This window comes from Mastigoproctus giganteus, chromosome 9 (assembly GCF_048544385.1).
Source record: "Mastigoproctus giganteus isolate SK-2022 chromosome 9, ASM4854438v1, whole genome shotgun sequence".
In the NCBI taxonomy this organism is placed as follows: Eukaryota; Metazoa; Arthropoda; class Arachnida; order Uropygi; family Thelyphonidae; genus Mastigoproctus; species Mastigoproctus giganteus.
In genome coordinates, this window is record NC_143583.1 from 48460884 (window position 1) to 48479128 (window position 18245).

At 40.0% G+C, this 18245-nt stretch overlaps 1 protein-coding gene across 1 annotated transcript in view; it reads right to left on the reverse strand.

Annotated features, from left to right (window-relative positions):
• LOC150080206 (protogenin-like) overlaps nucleotides 1–18245 on the reverse strand; it is a 393090-nt gene that overhangs the window by 139279 nt on the left and 235566 nt on the right. Inside the window, exon 16 of the mRNA XM_090380644.1 lies at nucleotides 855–1028. Coding sequence (XP_090236770.1) covers nucleotides 855–1028 — 174 coding nt within the window. The remainder of the gene's footprint in view (nucleotides 1–854; nucleotides 1029–18245) is intronic.

The following is an 18245-nucleotide window of genomic DNA, read 5'->3' on the forward strand; positions in this document are numbered from 1 at the left end:
TAATAAAATCCATTAGATCAAGACACAAAGAATTGGAAGTGATGGAATGGCTGTCATCTGTTTGGATAGAAGATCAAGTTTGCTTACGATAGAAGCAAAAAGCATTAGCAATATTTTATTACATACTTATGTATTTTACTATGATTATTTATTGTGTTTGGTAATGTTTTGATTACAAATGTCTGTTCAATCTTGGGTGGTGGCACCTAACCCTATGGTTAGGTGCCACCACCCAAGATAACATACCTTATGGGAAAACTATTTTTCCCTATGGGAAAAATAGTTTTCCCATAAGGTATGTTATTTATATTGCACGAGGATTTCTAGGAACATCGTGCTATACGAGGACTGACTGTAGGAAGAGAAAACATTGAGTAGTGTGGCAATAAGTTCACAGTGCAGGATGATTTCTGCAATTCTAGTAAAAATGAAACCATAATTTCAGTTTACATTTAATATATCTTTTAAAGTTTTAATATTATATTAAATCATTAAATTCCAATAAATGATTTTCATTATCTTAAAATTCCATAGGTGTGCTATTCACTGTTGAAAATAAGAAGGGCCACAGCTTCTCAAAGATGACAGTGTTAACCACAGTCTCCTTTGAGAAGCTGTGTAACAAGCCATGTAAACTTTGGAAACCACCGCTTTAAACTCATGTTGTTACACTTCTATCAAAATAACATTACGGAGTTTTTTAATTAAAAAAAAAAAAAAAAATCTTTAAGTAAAATCTGAAAACTTTGAAATAGCGTCACACAAATACCATGTAACCCACCTCCAGGTTAAGATATAGTAATTAGCATATTTAAAATTAAAATGCTAATTAGTAATTAGCATTTTAATATTACCATATGTTTCCTTTTTAAGCCATCTGTCCAACAGAGTTGTATCTTCAGTTTGTGTATTGTAGAGGATGTGATAGAGTATGATGATGCCATTAAGGTGCTGAGGAGGCTGCCAATTCAATCTGATTGAGTGTGCATCAACCGGTACCCACGTTAAATCACGAGGAGCTGTAGGAACTAAGGAGAGAAAAAATGTGCTATGTCTAAGTAAAAAACATACATAAAAAAATGGACTGATGATATGCATTCTTAAATAAAATGCAGAAGTTGCAAGAGGGTCTTGTGCTGGGAATAAAAATCCTGAAATACCAATGAAATGCAAAACAAACATTCGTTAAAATATAGCAAAAAATAAAGTACAGTATAACAGAAAAAGTTAAATCAAAGAAAAGTGGTTCGTTTTATTACTTTTATTATTTATCTGTATATTCATACTGCTTTTATTTCTATCTATGTTTTAGATTTTACCATTATACTATACTTTATTTTTACTATATTTTAAAAGTTTTATTTCATACATTTCATCTGCAGCTGCAAGATTTATTGCAGCACAAAAGCATTTTTCTTTACAGCAAATGAGTCACATACACTTCATTCCTGAAATCTAAGGAACAAGCTTTAAAAAAAAAAAAAAAAAAGGAAAAAAACTTATTTTATGGCTACGAGTGTTTCAACTTTTTCTCCTTATTTGAAGTGTTAGACAGATTTGTCACTTTAATGCTTTTACGTATATTTGTTTCATCACAAATATACCAAGAATCCATTATAACACATACGGGTGACTACAGATTACACTGTTCAGCATCAATTTCCTCCCTGAAATAATCTCAACAGATTCTTGTTGCACATTTCATGCACGTAAAAACGTGCATAAAAAGTTTTCAAACATTGTAGGTTAATGACCGAAAACCAAGACCTGTAATTCAGGTAATCATCATTTCCATCTATTTTATATATTTATTTTTTCCCTAGAACATTTGGATTTCAACAACATTCGAGAATGTTCCGGAATATTCCAGAATACTGCTATATACAGAAAAAAGGTCATGATGTTTCTGGAAGGTTCTAGAACTTTTGACAGAGTTCTCTAAAAATAATTTTGAGCCTCCTAGAAACTTCTCTACCGCTATATATACGAGTGGGTTCCACACCAAGCAAGCATTTTCTTATTTCTAAATGTGTTTGCTTTTCAGCGAGTGAGTGGTGAACAAAGTGAACAAATGTTTTAGTGAATTAGTGCAAACAAGTGTTATGTGCATAAGTGTAAATCGTGAACTGTGTTAACTTAGAAATAAAAATGTACAATTTCTTAATTGTGGTCTTATGTGTGCATACCACAAACATACATGAAATATGGCGTTCTTGCCGAAATAAGCCTTCTTTTGCTACATTTGCGGAGAAGTAGTATTAGAATCACAGTGGAAGCCACTGTCACAACTTGTGAGAAAAGCCTATGAACTGTATGCTGGATGTAAGGTTGGAAATCAAGGTAAAGTATGGGTTCCAAAGAGCCCATACTTTACCTTGATTGTTCACTTACCTACAAGAATACCGGACAATCCTAATCATACAGCCAATACGCTTGATCTTTTTCTCACAAACAACCCTTCTAAGTACACGGTCGAAGTGAGAGGTCCTTCAGGCACTTCAGATCACAACTTGGTGATTGTCTCTTCTCCAATGGAACCTTTATCTCATGGCTATTCCCAATCTCATGTTGTTTGGAATTACAAGAATGCAAAATGGGATGACCTGCGAGATTTCTTTTCTTCCTTTCCTTGGTCGGATTAGTGTTTCAAAACTTCTGATGTCAACATTTGCTCAGATCGTATCAGTGAAATTATTCTTGCAGGAATGGAATGCTTTATCCCACACTCCACTTTAAAATCTCGTCCTGTATCTAAACCTCGGTTTTCCAATAAATGTGCTAAGGCTGTTCAAGAGAAGAATGTTGCATATCATAATTGGCTTGTTTCTAATTCTTCAGTTTCATTTTCTGCCCACACTACCCCATCAACAATTGCCGCAACAATTGTAAAGCAGTTATTAATCAGTCCAAACTAGAGTTTGAACAGGCTACGAGTAGAAAACTTGCTTCTTGCCCTAACGGTAGCAGAGCATTCTGGTCCCTTGCCAAAGCTATTGGCCGCAACTTTTGCCCATCTCTGCTTCCACCTCTGTCCAAACCAGATGGTTCTGTTGTCACTTCAGCCAAGGATAAAGCTGACCTGCTAGCATCCCATTTTTCTTTCAACTCATGCATTAAGGATCTTGGTAAAACACCTCCCACTATTCCCAACACGCTCCATTCAATGCCTCCTGTGGTCTTCTGTCAAAAGGATGTCAGAAGGGTTTTGACGAATCTTGATGCTAAGAAAGCTCCAGGTCCCAATGGTATTTCTCCACTTGTTCTCAAAACCTGTGCTCCTGAACTTACTCCTATTCTTTGCTGCCTTTTTTCACTTTCTTATTCCAAAGGTGTTTTTCCTTCTGCCAGTTCCTAAAAAGGGTGACAAATCCCTCCCATCCAATTATCGTTCCATTGCAATTACTTCTACTCTTTCTAAAGTAATGGAGAAATCAATTAACCGCCAAATTTTAAACTACCTAGAAACCTTCCGTCTGATCAATGATCGCCAGTATGGATTCCGTCAGTGTCGAACCACTGGTGATATTCTGGCTTATGTTACCCATTTATGGACTAATTCAATGGAAAAAATTTGGTGAAACACAAGTAGTTGCTCTTGACATCTCAAAGGCTTTCGATCGTGTTTGGCATAAAGGTCTTCTAAACAAGCTTACATCTTATGGTTTGCCAACTGTTTTTTGTAATTGGTTATCCAGTTTTCTCTCTGATCGCTCACTGAGGGTGATGGTAGATGGCACCCTGTCTTCTAACTTCTCCACTAATGCCGGTGTCCCCCAAAGTTCAGTTCTTTCCCCCACTCTTTCCCTCTTGTATATTAATGACCTTCTTCCATTGACTGAAAATCCTATCCATAGTTTTGCCAATGGTAGCAAATTGCATTCCACTTTCCATTTTGAGAAACCTTGTCCTGTTCAATCAGCTTCAACTTCTCGAAAATCTGCTACCAATTCCTTAAATGCCGATCTTCAGGTAATTCTCCAGTGGGGCAAAGACAACTTAGTTGATTTCAACCCTTCTAAAACTCAGTGTTGTCTTATATCTCACAAAAAGGATTCTTCTGCTCCCATGCTTATCTTTAGTGACACTCCGATTTCTAGGCAAAATGATATATCTCTTTGGGGATTACCCTGACTTCTAATCTCTCTTGGCACAAGCACATTACAAATATTGCTTCTTCTGCATATAAAAAACTTGGTTTTCTCTTTCGCTCTCGGCGTTACTTTTATTCCAAACAGCTGCTCACTCTGTATAAATCGCAAATCCGCTCTGCCATGGAATATTGTTCCCACATCTGGGGTGGTGCCCCCAAAACCTCTCTCAGGCTTCTTGATTCCATTCAGAAGAGGGCAGTTAGGGTTAATTAATGACTCATCTCTAACAGAGTCTCTGCACTCGCTGTCTCATAGACGTACTGTTTCTGCTGCATGCCTCTTCTACAGATACTTCCATGGGCACTGTTCTTCTGAATTAGCTTCTATAATTCCTGCTCTCGCTTTTCAAAACAGTCCAAACACGTGCCGCCACTAGCCAACATCCATTTACTGTCCAACTTCAAGCTCACAGACCAACTTTTCATCTTCCACGTTTATTTCATTCAACTGCTGTTTTCTGGAACAACCTTCCTTCATACGTATTTCCTGAAAATTACAATCTACAGAAGTTCAAGTCGCAATGTCAACAAATATCTTCTTTCGTCTTCTCAACCTCCAACCCAAGCATGGTACTAAGTACTATAGGTTCTAACACCTCGTCGTGTTTGGGGTTTACATAAAAAAAATAATAAATAAAAATTAGTACCTACAAGCATTTCCAACATTAAATATTTGAAGTTAAGTAAGTGAAGCCAAATAAGCTTCATCACCATTTGGAGACAAGGCACAGTGAAAATAAAAATAAATCAGTGGAGTATTTCCGAAAACTACAAGACAATTTTCAAGGAAGAAACAAATTGGATCAGATTTTTTAAGAAAACAAGCAAGTAATAAAGATAGCAGTTATTAGCATTATGAAATCAGCAAAATAATCGCAAAATCTGGAAAGCCACATGGCATTGGTGAAACCGTCATCTTGCCTTCGATATCAGTTGTAATTTCAACAATGTTAAACAAAAATGCACGTGAAATTACTGATAACCTTCCTTTGAGCAGTAACACAATATCCAGACGCATTGATGAAATGTCTGCAGATGTAGAAAATTAGCTTATTGCTCAATTATGAGTGAAACAATTTGCAATGCAACTCGATGAATCAATTCTGATGGGCAATGAAACACTTTTATTGGCATATGTAAGATGTATGGATGATAATCAACACTCAGAGAGGAAATGCTTTTGGCAAGATTCCTCAAAACAGATACTAAAGGTGAAACAATATTTAAGGAAGTGCAGTCTTATTTTAGAAAAAAAAAAATATTCCACTTGGAAAATTTAATGGCTTGTGCTACTGATGGCTCTCCTTCCATGGTCGGTAGGTACAGAGGGTTTATCATTCATTTAAAAAATGTATTGCCAAAAGTATTTTGCGCGATTCACCACCATCTGGTGGTGAAGAGATTGAGTGGGACGTCTTCATGAAGCCTTAACTCTTGTAATAAAACCTGCCAACCTCATTAAGGGCTAATGCTCTTCAAGATATGACTGTCTTGTACTGCATACAGAGGTGCGATGGTTCTCTAAAGGCAATTGTCTTCGTTGCTTTATCATCCTTTGGGACAGTATTGTACCATTTCTAAACGAAAAGGAGACTGGAAAACAGTTGGTTGCCATGAAAACAGACATATTTTACCTCTCAGATGTGTTTGAAAAACTGAATTCTCTTAATAAACTACAGCAAGGACATAATTGTGATTTAATATCTAGCAAAGAAGCCATTAATGCAGTCCTAGGAAAACTTAAATTGTACAGTCTTAACATCTCACGCCGTGCGTTTGACCAGTTTCCAAACCTTGCTTCAGTTAGCAGTGATTTAAAAGATGATGATTGCGTTGTGTGTGTTGATCATTTAAAAAAAAAAAAAAATTATGAAGACATGCAAGTTCGGTTCAAGAACCTACTAGAACTGAACATCCCAGATTGGGTGCTGATTCCATTTGAGGTAAATGTTGCTGATGTTGAAATTGATTTACAAGAGGAACTTGTTGAATTGCGGTCTGATGAGACAGTCCGAAGTCTATTCAAAAAAGAAAAGCATGATGTATGGAAGAATAGTGACATTGCATGTAAATATCCGCTTTTATGGGAGAAAGCTAAAATGTATGTCATTGTTTTCCCATCATCTTATCTTGTGGAATCTGGCTTTAGTCGTGTAACACAGTTGTTAACAAAAAATCGCAATCGACTTGATATAGCAAAAAGAGGTGATCTTCGCCTGACTTTCACAAAATTGGGGCGCCTCCGTAGCCAGGTGGGCAGGAGTAGCCGTGCGTAGCACACGCTTCTTGATTAGACTGGGGTTCGAGCCCGTGATTACCAAATACGGAGGATGCGGAAAGGTCAGGGAATGACCACCGCATATCCCCGGCGCAATATGGCCTTAGTGGCTAATGCTCCTAAAAAAAACCAAATAACAAAATAATAACACAAAATTGGTGCCAGATATTAAAATGCTAATATCAAAACATCAGCCACAACGATAAAATGCTTTGCTGAAAGCCAAATAAACAATGTTGAAATTATTCCCTAAGTCCAGCTCTTCAGTGACCCTATAAAAATAGCTAACCAGATTAGTTAAACATGATTTTCCCTTTACAAAACCATTCTGAGTATCTGTCAGAATTCCATTTCTAACTAAATGATCCTGAATTCCACCCCTGATCATTGTCTCCACAACTTTACCAACTGTGAAGTTAGACTAACCAGAAGGTAATTTCCCACTTCACTCTTAGAACCACCCTCATGTATTGGAGATACATTGGCCCTTATCCAATCCAACTGAATCACTCCCAAATTCAGTGATGCTGGCATCATTAGCTTCAATGGTTCAATGAACTCACTTGCCACTTCATTAAGATTATAGGGTATATGCCATCAACCCCAGGAGTCTTACTGGCCTGTAGGCTCGAAAGTTTTTTCATTAAATAAACATGTGAAATTTCACATCATTAATTAAATTTTTTTTTTCAACTTTGCTCCTATAATATCTCATTGACACAAAGGGTGTTTCTTCTGTAAATATCAATGCAAAATAACTGTTGAGTTTATCTGAACCTTCAGCTGGGGTTTCTAATATTTGGTGCAATTTGGCAATAGTAGCCCTTGTGCCATTAAACTCCAAGTAATCTAGCAACTTCATTATTCATCCAACTTGGAATCTTCCTCGTGGAGTATTTTTTTAATGTTATATAAGCATTCAAAGTTTGTGTGATTAATGTTTTAAAGGTATACCATAATTCAATTATTATTATTATTAGCCACATAGTACAAGGAAGCCTAAGGCTTATGCTGCACCAGCCAAAAAAAAAAAAAAATTACCCTGAGAGAGAGAGACAAATAGAAGGAAATCACCAAAAAAGAGAAGAATGATGATATCCAGCTAAGGACCCTGGGTATGCCAAGCCCATACTCACCAGATGTGGGCCCCTTGAAAGACTACTGTACAAAATGGAGCAGTATGGCACTGAAGGCAAGTTGATGCTATGGATAAAGGGATGGTTGAGAAGGAGAAGACAGAAAGTGGTAATCAATGGATACTGCTCTTTGTAGACTAATGTCATAGTCCCCTAGGATTCGGTGTTGGGTCTATTGTTGTTTTCTGTATTTATAAATGATACTGATAAAGGTATATCAGCCTTAATTGGCATTTAGCATTAGCATTAGTTGAGGCATATGATGCAAGAAAGCAAGCTTACACAGCATCAGCCAAAAAAAAAAAAAAAAAACCCCTTCCCATTCAACCACCAGTCACTCCAAATGTTTCTCTATTTCAGCCTTATATTTATTTATGCTATCAACTTCCACAATAACAGATGGAAGTCTGTTCCAGCAATCAACCGCCCGCTGGCTCAAGGCAAACTTCCACACATCTATTCTACAACTGTCTTTCTTCAATTTGAATCTATGTCCCCTAAGGTTCTTAATCTGAGCAAGCAGAAGTATCCTGGCAGCATTGAGCCTGCTCAAACCATTCAAGCCTTATACACCTCGATCAGATCACACAGCACGTGTCTACTCTCCAGCTGCTGCAACTTGCAGAACTTAAGCCTTTCTTCGTAAGTGCACCACTTTGTTGCTCTCACAAATCTTGTTGCCCATCTCTGTACTGGTTCTAGCAACTCTACATCCTTCCTAAAATGAAGCCTCCAGACTGTACTCAAGGGTTGGTCTGACCATTGCCTTATACAAAGAGATAATCGCCTTCTTGTCTCTGCTAGCAAAATTCCTATATATCATTGACAAAACTCCATGATCTGCTCTGGCAGCTGTCTGCACTGCTGAGAGAACTTCATATCTGACTGCACAATTATCCCCATGTCTTTTTCATTCTCCACCTCCCTGATTGTAGTACCACAAAGTTGGTACATTTCTCTTGAGTTACTGCTACCCATATGGAGTACGTTGCATTTGTCAATGTTAAACTTCAGTTGCCACTTCTCAGCCCACCTGCCTAACTTTTCTAGATCCTGTTGCAGTAGCATACTGCCTTTACTGTCATTACCAACTCTGCCAACCTTTGTATCAACCTGCAAACTTGGACATTAGGCCTGATATACCTTCATCAATATCATTGATAAATACATAAAACAACAATGGGCCCAGCATCGAACCCCGGAAGACTCTGCTAATAACATTAGTCCACGTAGAGCAGTGTCCATTTATTACCACTTTCTGCTGTCTCTCACTCAACCATCCTTTTATCCATTGCAGTGACTTGCCCTTAATGCCATACCACTCCAATTTGGACAGCAATCTTCCATATGCAACAGTATCAAAAGCTTTTCTGAAATCCAAGTATTCTAATACCTCTCGTGTTTGGGGTCCACATAAAAAAAAAAAAAAAAAAAAAAAAAAAAAAAAAAAAATGATATCAAAATTATTTTTTGCATCCAGTTCCTTTGTGACCACATAGTAGTATCCAATCAAATTGGTCAGACAAGACTTCCCTTTAACAAACCCATGCTCTGTCTGAACTATTGCTGCTGTCTTGTCTAGGTGATCCTGTATCAACTTTTCAACCAGTGACTCCATTATTTTCCCCATAACAGACAGATCTATAATTATTTGTGTCATCCTTTGAACCCCCTTTGTGAATTGGGGATACATTTGCACATCTACAGTCCATGGGGACCTCCCCTGACTCTAAGGAAGCTCTCATAATTATGGCTAAGGGTTAGCTTACTTCCCTTGCTGCATCCATTATAACTGGTTAGATTACATCTTCCCCTTGGTACCCTTTTTTATGTTTAACTTCAATAATTTCTCCTCCACTTTGCTCTTAGTTATTAGAAAATAACTTAGCTCCTTGTTAGAGTTTGATACACTTTTGGCATTTCCCCCTCCTTGAATAACTCCTCATGTATGAATGTAAATGCAAAATACTCATTCAGTTTATCAGCTACTTGAGAAGGATCATCAATAGTCGAACCACCAACATCAAGGGAACCAATCTGATTCATGCCCTTCCTTCTAGAGTTTACATAAGTAAAGAACTCTTTGCTGTTTTCTTTGCGTCCTTTGCCAAAGATTTCTCGTAATCTACCTTCACCTGACTAACCTCCTTTGTGACTTGATTACAGACTAGCTTATAACTGCCGTAGGATTCTGTGTTGCCTGATAATTTATATCCATCCCATGCATTTTTCTTTTCTGTCACAAGCCTCATTAATTCATCTGACATCCTTTTAGGCCTGAACCATGAACAGTATTTTTCAGTTGGTATGAAAAGCCTAGTAGCCTCCAAGATTAAGTCCCTGAAGACTTCCCATTTAAAATTCACCGCTGATAACATCATCACTTGATCCCACTGTATAAAATTTAAAAACTGTCTGAGACCAATGTTGTCACCTGTATGAAAACAAAAACCCTTCCCTTTACTCTTGATGGTAGTTATATATTTAAGTAAATCCCACATCAGTACACTGATCACTGTCACCTAGTGGTTCCTTTATCTGCAAATTCTTAATGCATGAATAATAATCACTGCTGATAATCAGATCATGGGTATTACTCCCTCTGGTTGCCTCCCGAACATGTTGCTGTAGAAAACAATCCTCCAATAAATCCACAAAAGTCTTGATAGCTTGTGAGTGACCAACCCACAAGTTCCAGTCAATATCTGGGAAGTTAAATCCCCCATTATAAGACATTCTGATTTACTAGCCCACTCTATTTCTCTGTAGAATTGTTCATTGTACTCAAAGTCATTAGGCCTAAAACATACTCTTACTCTCATTTTCCCCCTCGCAGTGTATCCCACCAAACAGACTCAACATTGTACTGTCCACCTGTGTCAACTGGATGCATTTCCTTAGATTTTGTGTTTCTTAACTAACAGTATAACCCCCTCCTCCCTTTCTACCCTGTCTGTCCTTTCTGTACACATTGTACCCCCCAAATTCCAATTCTATGGTACTTATATCTGTGTAACACCGTGTCTCTGATATCTCAACGATATCTGCCTTTGATGTCTTGATCAGCACTTGAAATTCATCAATTTTATTTACTATACTTCCAGCATTAGTCTAAATGCAAGAATACATGAACTTGTTCTTACTTTTAGTTACCCTAATGCAGCCCAGGTATTTACTTGTTCCATGATGACTCCCAGCAGCTCTTGAATGTCAGATGATACAAAGTTTTTACAAAGTTTGCAGATTATACAAAGGTTGGTAGGGTTGTTAATGACAGTAATGCTGCAACAGGAGATATAAAAGTTGAGCATATGGGCTGAGAGATGGCAACTGAAGTTTGCAAAATGCAATGTACCACATATGGCTAGCTGTAACCCCAGAGTGACGTATCAACCGTGCGGTATATATTCAGGGTAGTGCCAAATGAAAAAGGCCTGGGGGTAATTTTGCAGTCAGATTTGAAGTTTTCTGAGCGTTGCAGACAGGCTGCAAGAGTAGCTCATTGGATCTCGTCAATGATAATAGAATTTTGCTAGCAGGAATAAGAAGGTGATTATTCCCTTGTATAAACCAATGGTCAGGCCACACTTTACATACATCTTTCCTAATATGAGCCAGAGAGGCTCATATTAGGAAAGATGTAGAGCTGCTATAACGAGTGCAGAAAAGGGCAATGAAATTGGTGAGTGGAATAAACAGTTGCTCTTGCCAAGAACAGCTTAAGAATTGGAAATTGCAGCATTTGGAGACTAGGTACCTGTGAGGTGATCTCACTGAGGTGTATAAGAACTTGAGTGGTTTGAGCAAACTCACTCAGTGCTGATGGGATTCTTCCTCTTGCTCAGATTACACACCTAAGGGGTCTTAAATTCAAATTAAGAATAGAATAGATATGCATAAATTTGCCTTCAGCCAGCAGGTGGCTGATTGCTGGAACAAACTTCCACCTGTCGTTATGGAAATTGACAGCTTAAATAAATTCGGGGCACAACTAGACAAACTTCTGGAGTGAATGAAACGGGAAGATATTTTCTCTTTTTTTTTTTTTGGCTGTTACTGTATAAGCTTACTTTCTACTAATGCTAAATCAGCACTGCTCTTTGCGTACTAATGTTAGTACCAGAGTTCCCCAGGGTTCAGTGCTGAGTACATTGTTGTTTTCAATATTTATCAATGCGATAGATGAAAGTATATCAGGTTGTTGTTGTTGTTGGTTTGGTTTTTAATGGCGCATTGGCAGCTAAGGCCATAATGCACCAAGACAAATTTAAACTGTTATTAAACATTTTGGTAGCAAAGGCTACCACATCAAACAATTAATTATTATGTTAAAAAGGTATAAAAGTAAAAGCATAAAACTTAGATCTTTGTATAAAAATTAATAAATTGTAAAAAGTTAAAAACGTCAGACATATTGTCTCTGTCACCTATTATCTGACTGAGTGTAAATGGCTCAGTCAAATTATTAAAATCAGTAAAACACAAGCGTCGTGCTTCAATAAAAACAGGACATTCTATAAAAAGATGACTGACGCACATAGGTGGGTCATCCGCCCTCAGCAAATAGGGATGTGTTAGATGACTATGACCTATGCGGAGCCGAGCAAGAACAACTTCCTCTCTTCGGGCCCTGCGTAGACTGGACTGCCATTGCGTAATTACAGGCTTAATGCGATGTAATTTATTTGTGGCCTGTCCGTGCCAAGAATCTTGCCATTGGGAAAGTAATTTAGAACGTATTATTTGCCTGTAGTCTCTATAGGGGACTGACAGGCAATAATTATCCAGGGAAATGGCTGATTTGGCAGCGGTATCAGCTAATTCATTTCCCCGGATCCCAATGTGGCTTGGGATCCAGCAAAAGCGAATATCAAATTCTAATTCCACGAGAGGAAAAAAGAATCTTCCGGATCCTGGACAGGATCGGATGAGGGCTATACCTCACCGATACTAGAGCCTGTAATACGCTCAATGAATCACAATAGATCATATACCTTTGGTAGTCGCGATTTTTAATGTGATCTAGGGCTGATTGTATTGCATGCAACTCTGCAGTATATATGCTAGTTTCTTGTGGGATCTTATAGGATAATGTTTTGTGAGGGAACACAACAGCAGATCCCACATGACATTCTAACTTTGAGCCATCTGTATAGATTGGCAGAAAGTCAGAATACTGCTGTCTATGTGAGGCAAAGAGTTGCTGGTAGACAGATGGCGGTGTAGTAGCCTTCTCCCAGATCTTAAGGGAGAAGTCGCAAGTTGGAAAATAAGCATGCCAGAGTGGAAAGAATTGCCTTGGTGACTGGGCAACGTTGTCTACTGTCAAGTTTAGCTCATTCAGCAGCCCTTGAATGCGAATACCAAAAGGTTTGTTGGCAGTCCGACGGGTGTTGTAGAGGTTTTCCCAGCGCGGCTCAAAAACGGATGGCCACGTGGGATGATCGGGCAGGGATTTTAATTTGAAGGCATACTGTAAGGACAACTGCTTACGTTGAAGAGACAGAGACGGTTCATTTGCTTCAACGTAAAGGCTTTGAACAGGAGATGTGCGAAATGCTCCAGTGGCTGTCCGGATGGCTTGATGGTGGATTGGATCTAACCACCGAAGTGCACTATCTCTAGCAGAACCATAGACCTGAGACCCATAGTCGAGTTTGGAACGGACAAGTGCCTGGTAGAGACGAAGAAGGGTAGCACGATCTGCGCCCCATGAGGTTGACGAAAGGGCACGAAGGATGTTAAGCCCTTTGACACATCTTGTCCTCAGCTGAAGAATATGTTGTAAAAATGTCAGCTTTTTTTGTCGAAAATAAGTCCAAGGAATTTGAATTCTGCTACAACTGGGATGTTATTTTGCCCAAGCCTTAATTCTGGGTCAGGATGAAGATTACGTTTGCGACAGAAGTGTACACAAACAGTCTTCTGTGATGAAAATCTGAACCCATTAGCCAAAGACCAAGCTGTAAGATGGTCAATGGTTTTCTGCAGTTGCCTTTCAATGACGCTCATATTGCATGAGTGACAAAATATAGCAAAGTCATCAACATAGAGGGCATTGTTTACAGTGGGTGGAAGTTGTTCTGCGATAGAGTTTATTTTGATTGCGAAAAGCGTGACACTTAGAACGGATCCTTGTGGGACTCCCTCTTCCTGAGAGAAAACTCGAGAGAGGGTGGATCCTAAACAGACTTGAAACTGGCGATTCGAAAGAAAGTTTTTAATAAAAAGAGGAAGGTTACCTCTAAGACCAAAGTTATAGAGGTCTTTTAAAATCCCAAATCGCCAGGCTGTGTCAGTACACCTTTTCAATATCAAAGAAAACTGCTACCAAATGCTCGGATTTAATAAAAGCATCACGAATGGACGTTTCCAATCGGATTAAAAATGATCCAGAGTGGATCGATTTCTTCGGAAGCCGCACTGTGTCCTGGAAAGCAGACCATTTGTTTCTAAATACCATACGAGGCGTGCATTAACCATTCTTTCCAGGACTTTGCACAAACAGCTTGTCAGAGCAATAGGACGATAGTTACTTGGATTGCTAGGGTCTTTTCCTGGTTTTGGGAAAGAAAGGACGATAGCCCTTTGCCAGGAATCCGGAAATTGTTTGTGAATAAAAATTCTGTTAAACAGAATTAACAGGTGATCCTTAGATTGTGGTGAGAGGTGTTTTAGCATTTCGTAGTGGATGTCATCGGGCCCCACAGCACTTGCATGCGTGAAAGAGAGTGCTGCATTTAACTCTTCCTGTAAAAAGGGCTTGTTATATGAATCAAGCCCTTTTGAAGAGAAGTTCAGTGGGTTTTTCTCAATTTTCTTTTTCAGGGCCAAAAACTCTGCGGGAAAAGATGTTGTTGCAGAGATTTTTGAAAATGTTTCCCCTAAAATATTTGCAACTGCAGTTCGATCTGCAATTGGACATCCGTTGTGCTTGAGGATCACTGAATGGCATGGTGAATATTTTCCCTTCATTTTCTGGATCTTATCCCGGACTACTTTTGAGCTAGCAGCCTGAGTTATAGAAGATGTAAAACGAATCCAAGATTTCCTTTGGCTCTGACGTCGCACATAACGCGCTTTCGCACGTGCACGTTTGAATGATATTAAATTTTCAGTCGTGGGATATCGGCGGAATATCCCCCACGCTTTGTTTTGTGCTTTTCTTGCTGCCGTGCATTCTGAATTCCACCAAGGTTTGGGAAATAGTGGGAACCGGCTGGATGATTTTGGGATTGCAATTGCAGCTGCTTGGACAATCGAAACATACATGACTGCTTCACTGATTGGCTCCTGACTGACTGTAGCAATGTCAAAGTTTGCCAGATATTGAAAGGCACTCCAGTCAGCCTGATCAATCTTCCACCGCGGTAAATTAAATGGCAGACAGGGTCTACCACTAGTTAGGGTTGTTATCACGGGAAAGTGATCACTTCCATATGGATTTTCTTCTACCTCCCAAGTAAGTGAAGGAAGGAGAGAAGGGGAGCAGATAGAAAGATCAATGGCAGAGAATGTACGGGTAGGCATGTGGAAGAAGGTGTTTGTTCCCACATTTAAGAGGGAGAGGTCATTGTCAGTGAGCATACGCTCTATGACTCGCCCCCTTCGATTGATGTTAGCACCACCCCACAGAGAATTATGTCCATTGAAATCCCCAAGAATTAAACAAGGGGAAGGCAATTGCATGATAAGATCATCAAGGCCTTTCTGGGGGGGATGTCAATCCCAGGTGGCAAATAAACAGAGCAGACAGTTAATAAGAACCCCACTGAAAGGCGAATTGCTACAGCCTCAACGCTAGTTGTAAGCTGCAAAGGCTGAAATGGGATCTGGTTGCCGATGAGGATTGCGACTCCTCCGTGAGCAGGACCATCCACAATTCTATCCTTACGGTTGATGGTAATGTTATGCATAGTGGGGTCGTCATTTGCCTTCAAATAAGTCTCCTGTATGCAAAAGCAAGCTGGTTTGTGCTTTTGCAGGAGTGCCTTGATGTCATCAGTATTTTGCCGGAATCCACGACAGTTCCACTGTAGGAATTTAGCCATTATTTTGGCTTGGTGGGTCCATCAGGCGGCTTCTGAGGTGCTGAGGGCTTACCCTTTTCAGTTCTGGCTTTCTCCTTCCTGGGGAAGTATGGACGCTGTCCAGTGTCCATTTCCTCCTCAGCAAAGTGCTCCAAAACTGAGTCTTCTTGTACCTCCTTCTGCTCGACCTCCATGTTTTCTTGGGTACTAGGTGGTATTTCACCTTTCTTATTCTTTTCTTTTGCATTTGCTTTTGTTATTTGTGGAGCATTAGGAGGTACCGATATAGGAGTGGCAGCTGATTGGTCCTTCTGTGCAGGTTTTTGGGAGCTTAAAAGATAACGTGCGATGGGAGTAAATGATTCTTTTGGAGGGACGGACATGTCCGTCTGAGTCCCAATCGAACATCTCCCTGCTACCTTCTGAGCGTAGGTAGGTTTTTTGATGTTGAGAGGTTTCACTGCTTTCCTTGCCTCCTGGTACGATATGTTTAGTTCTGCCTTCAGCCGTTGAATTTCTTTTTCTTCTTTCCACCTCTGACATGCTCTTGAATAGGCTGGATGTTCTCCCTCACAGTTAATGCAGGTGGGTTTCGTGGCTGAACATGCTCTTGTTTTGTGGTCCTTTGCACCACATCGAGCGCATGCAAGGACTCCACGGCAGGCCATTTGAGAATGTCCATATTTCTGGCATTTAAAACACCGTAAAGGGTTTGGAACATATGGACGCACTGGACAGTTGATGTAGCCAGCTTTAATCTCATCAGGAGGTTTGGGAGAGTTAAAAGTCAGGATAACACTACTGGTTTTAACAAATTTTCCTTCCCTTCACGCAGTGATTCTCTTGACGGCAATAACTCCCTGTGGTTTTAATTCGGAGCAGATTTCCTCCTTGGTGACGTCGAGAAGGTCCCACTCCGAAATGACACCTCTCGATGAATTTAGTGTTCTGTGTGGTGTCACAGTTATGGGTATTCCTCCGATTGATGTTACTCGGAGTAGATGTTCAGACTGCCTGTCATTTTTTGTTTCAATCAAGAGGTCCCCAGAACGGAGCCTCTTAACTGACTTGGGTGAACCTGCTAACCCATCCAACCCTTTTTGTATAAAAAAGGGTGACATTTTACCAATCGGTGTGTCGTTGGTGGAATGCATTATTAAGAACCTTGGGACAGGCCCTGATGGTAGTTCGGTTCGCTGCCTCTTTGTAGCAATAATGCTATCTGCCTCTCCGTCAATATTTTCAGATAGGGACCGGGTTGGGGCCCCCTGAAGGAATATGTTTATCAGGATTCATGAAGTTTTGAAGTGGTTCAGTGCCTGGGCTCCCCACCCACCACGGAGCCCAAAGGGACGCCCACTACCCGGCACGCAATAAATGCGCTCGGGAGTGGAACGCCAGGGCTACCCAGACACTATACTCGCACTGCCGCCAGCCTGAATCCTGTCCCTCGGACCATGAGGGTAGGGGCGTGGCATTGACACGGTTGACCCTCGCAGGCGAGCCTACTAGCCAATTGATCCTAGCCTGGCCTTCCAGGACCACCTGTCTTGTCGAAGCAGGGGCCAAAGTAGTGTATTGAAGCTGGGCCCCTCAACCACCAGGATCCCCCTTTCCGAATTTCCACGGGTCGCAGCGCATGGCAAACACGCCGGATTCCATTGATGTAAGCCTGGAACCTGGGCTGTGGGCGTTGGATCCCAGTGATGCTAGTCTGGAAGTCCAGCAGCGTCACTGGGAGGTCCCCTCACCACGTACAGGTGCCCACGTCGAGGGGAAGTATATCAGGATCAATGACTAAGTTTACAGATGATACTAAGGTTTGCACATTGGTTAATGAGTCATCAGGTTGAGCTACTGCAACAAGATCAGGGAAAATTTGGTCGATGGGCTGTGTAATAGCAGTTGAAGTTAAACATTTAAAAATGCAAGGTACTACACATATGTAGCAGTAACACAGAGTAGCTTATCAACTGTGTGGCACTATACTCATGGTAGTGGAGAATGAAAACGACCTGGGGTCGTTTTCATTCTCCACTACCCTGATTGTATTAGTAATGACAATATGGTGCAAGGAATCCTAAGGGTTATGCTTCACTAGCAAAAAAAAAAAAAAAAAAAAAATGACCTTTGAATTTCCCCATACTGTCAGCCTCCATCACCCATGCAGGTAACTTATTCCAGTAATTTATAACTCTCTGGCTAAAATAAAACTTCCTGTAATCCAGTCTAAACATCTCTCCGCATAACTAAAATTTATTGCCCCTAGTTCTAGAATCATTTATAACCATGTAAATTTCGTCCTCATTTATTTTGCTTATGCCTCTCAAAGCCTAAAACACCTCAATCAAGTTGCCTCCTTTCCAAGCAGTGCAACCCACACATTCAAAGTCATTCCTTATAAAGACGTCCTTTCTCCTGATCTCACCAGGCAAGTTACCCATGTCTGGACCCTTTCAAGAAACTGTCTTTTTTTAGGTGTGGCCTGTTATTTATTATTTATTTTTTTATTTTATTTATTTTTTTTGATTTTTAGGAGCATTAGCAACTAAGGCCATATTGCTCCGGGATATGCGGTGGTCATTTCGTGACCTTTCTGCATCCTCCGTATTTGGTGGTGACTGGCTCGAACCCCGGTCTAATCAAGAAGC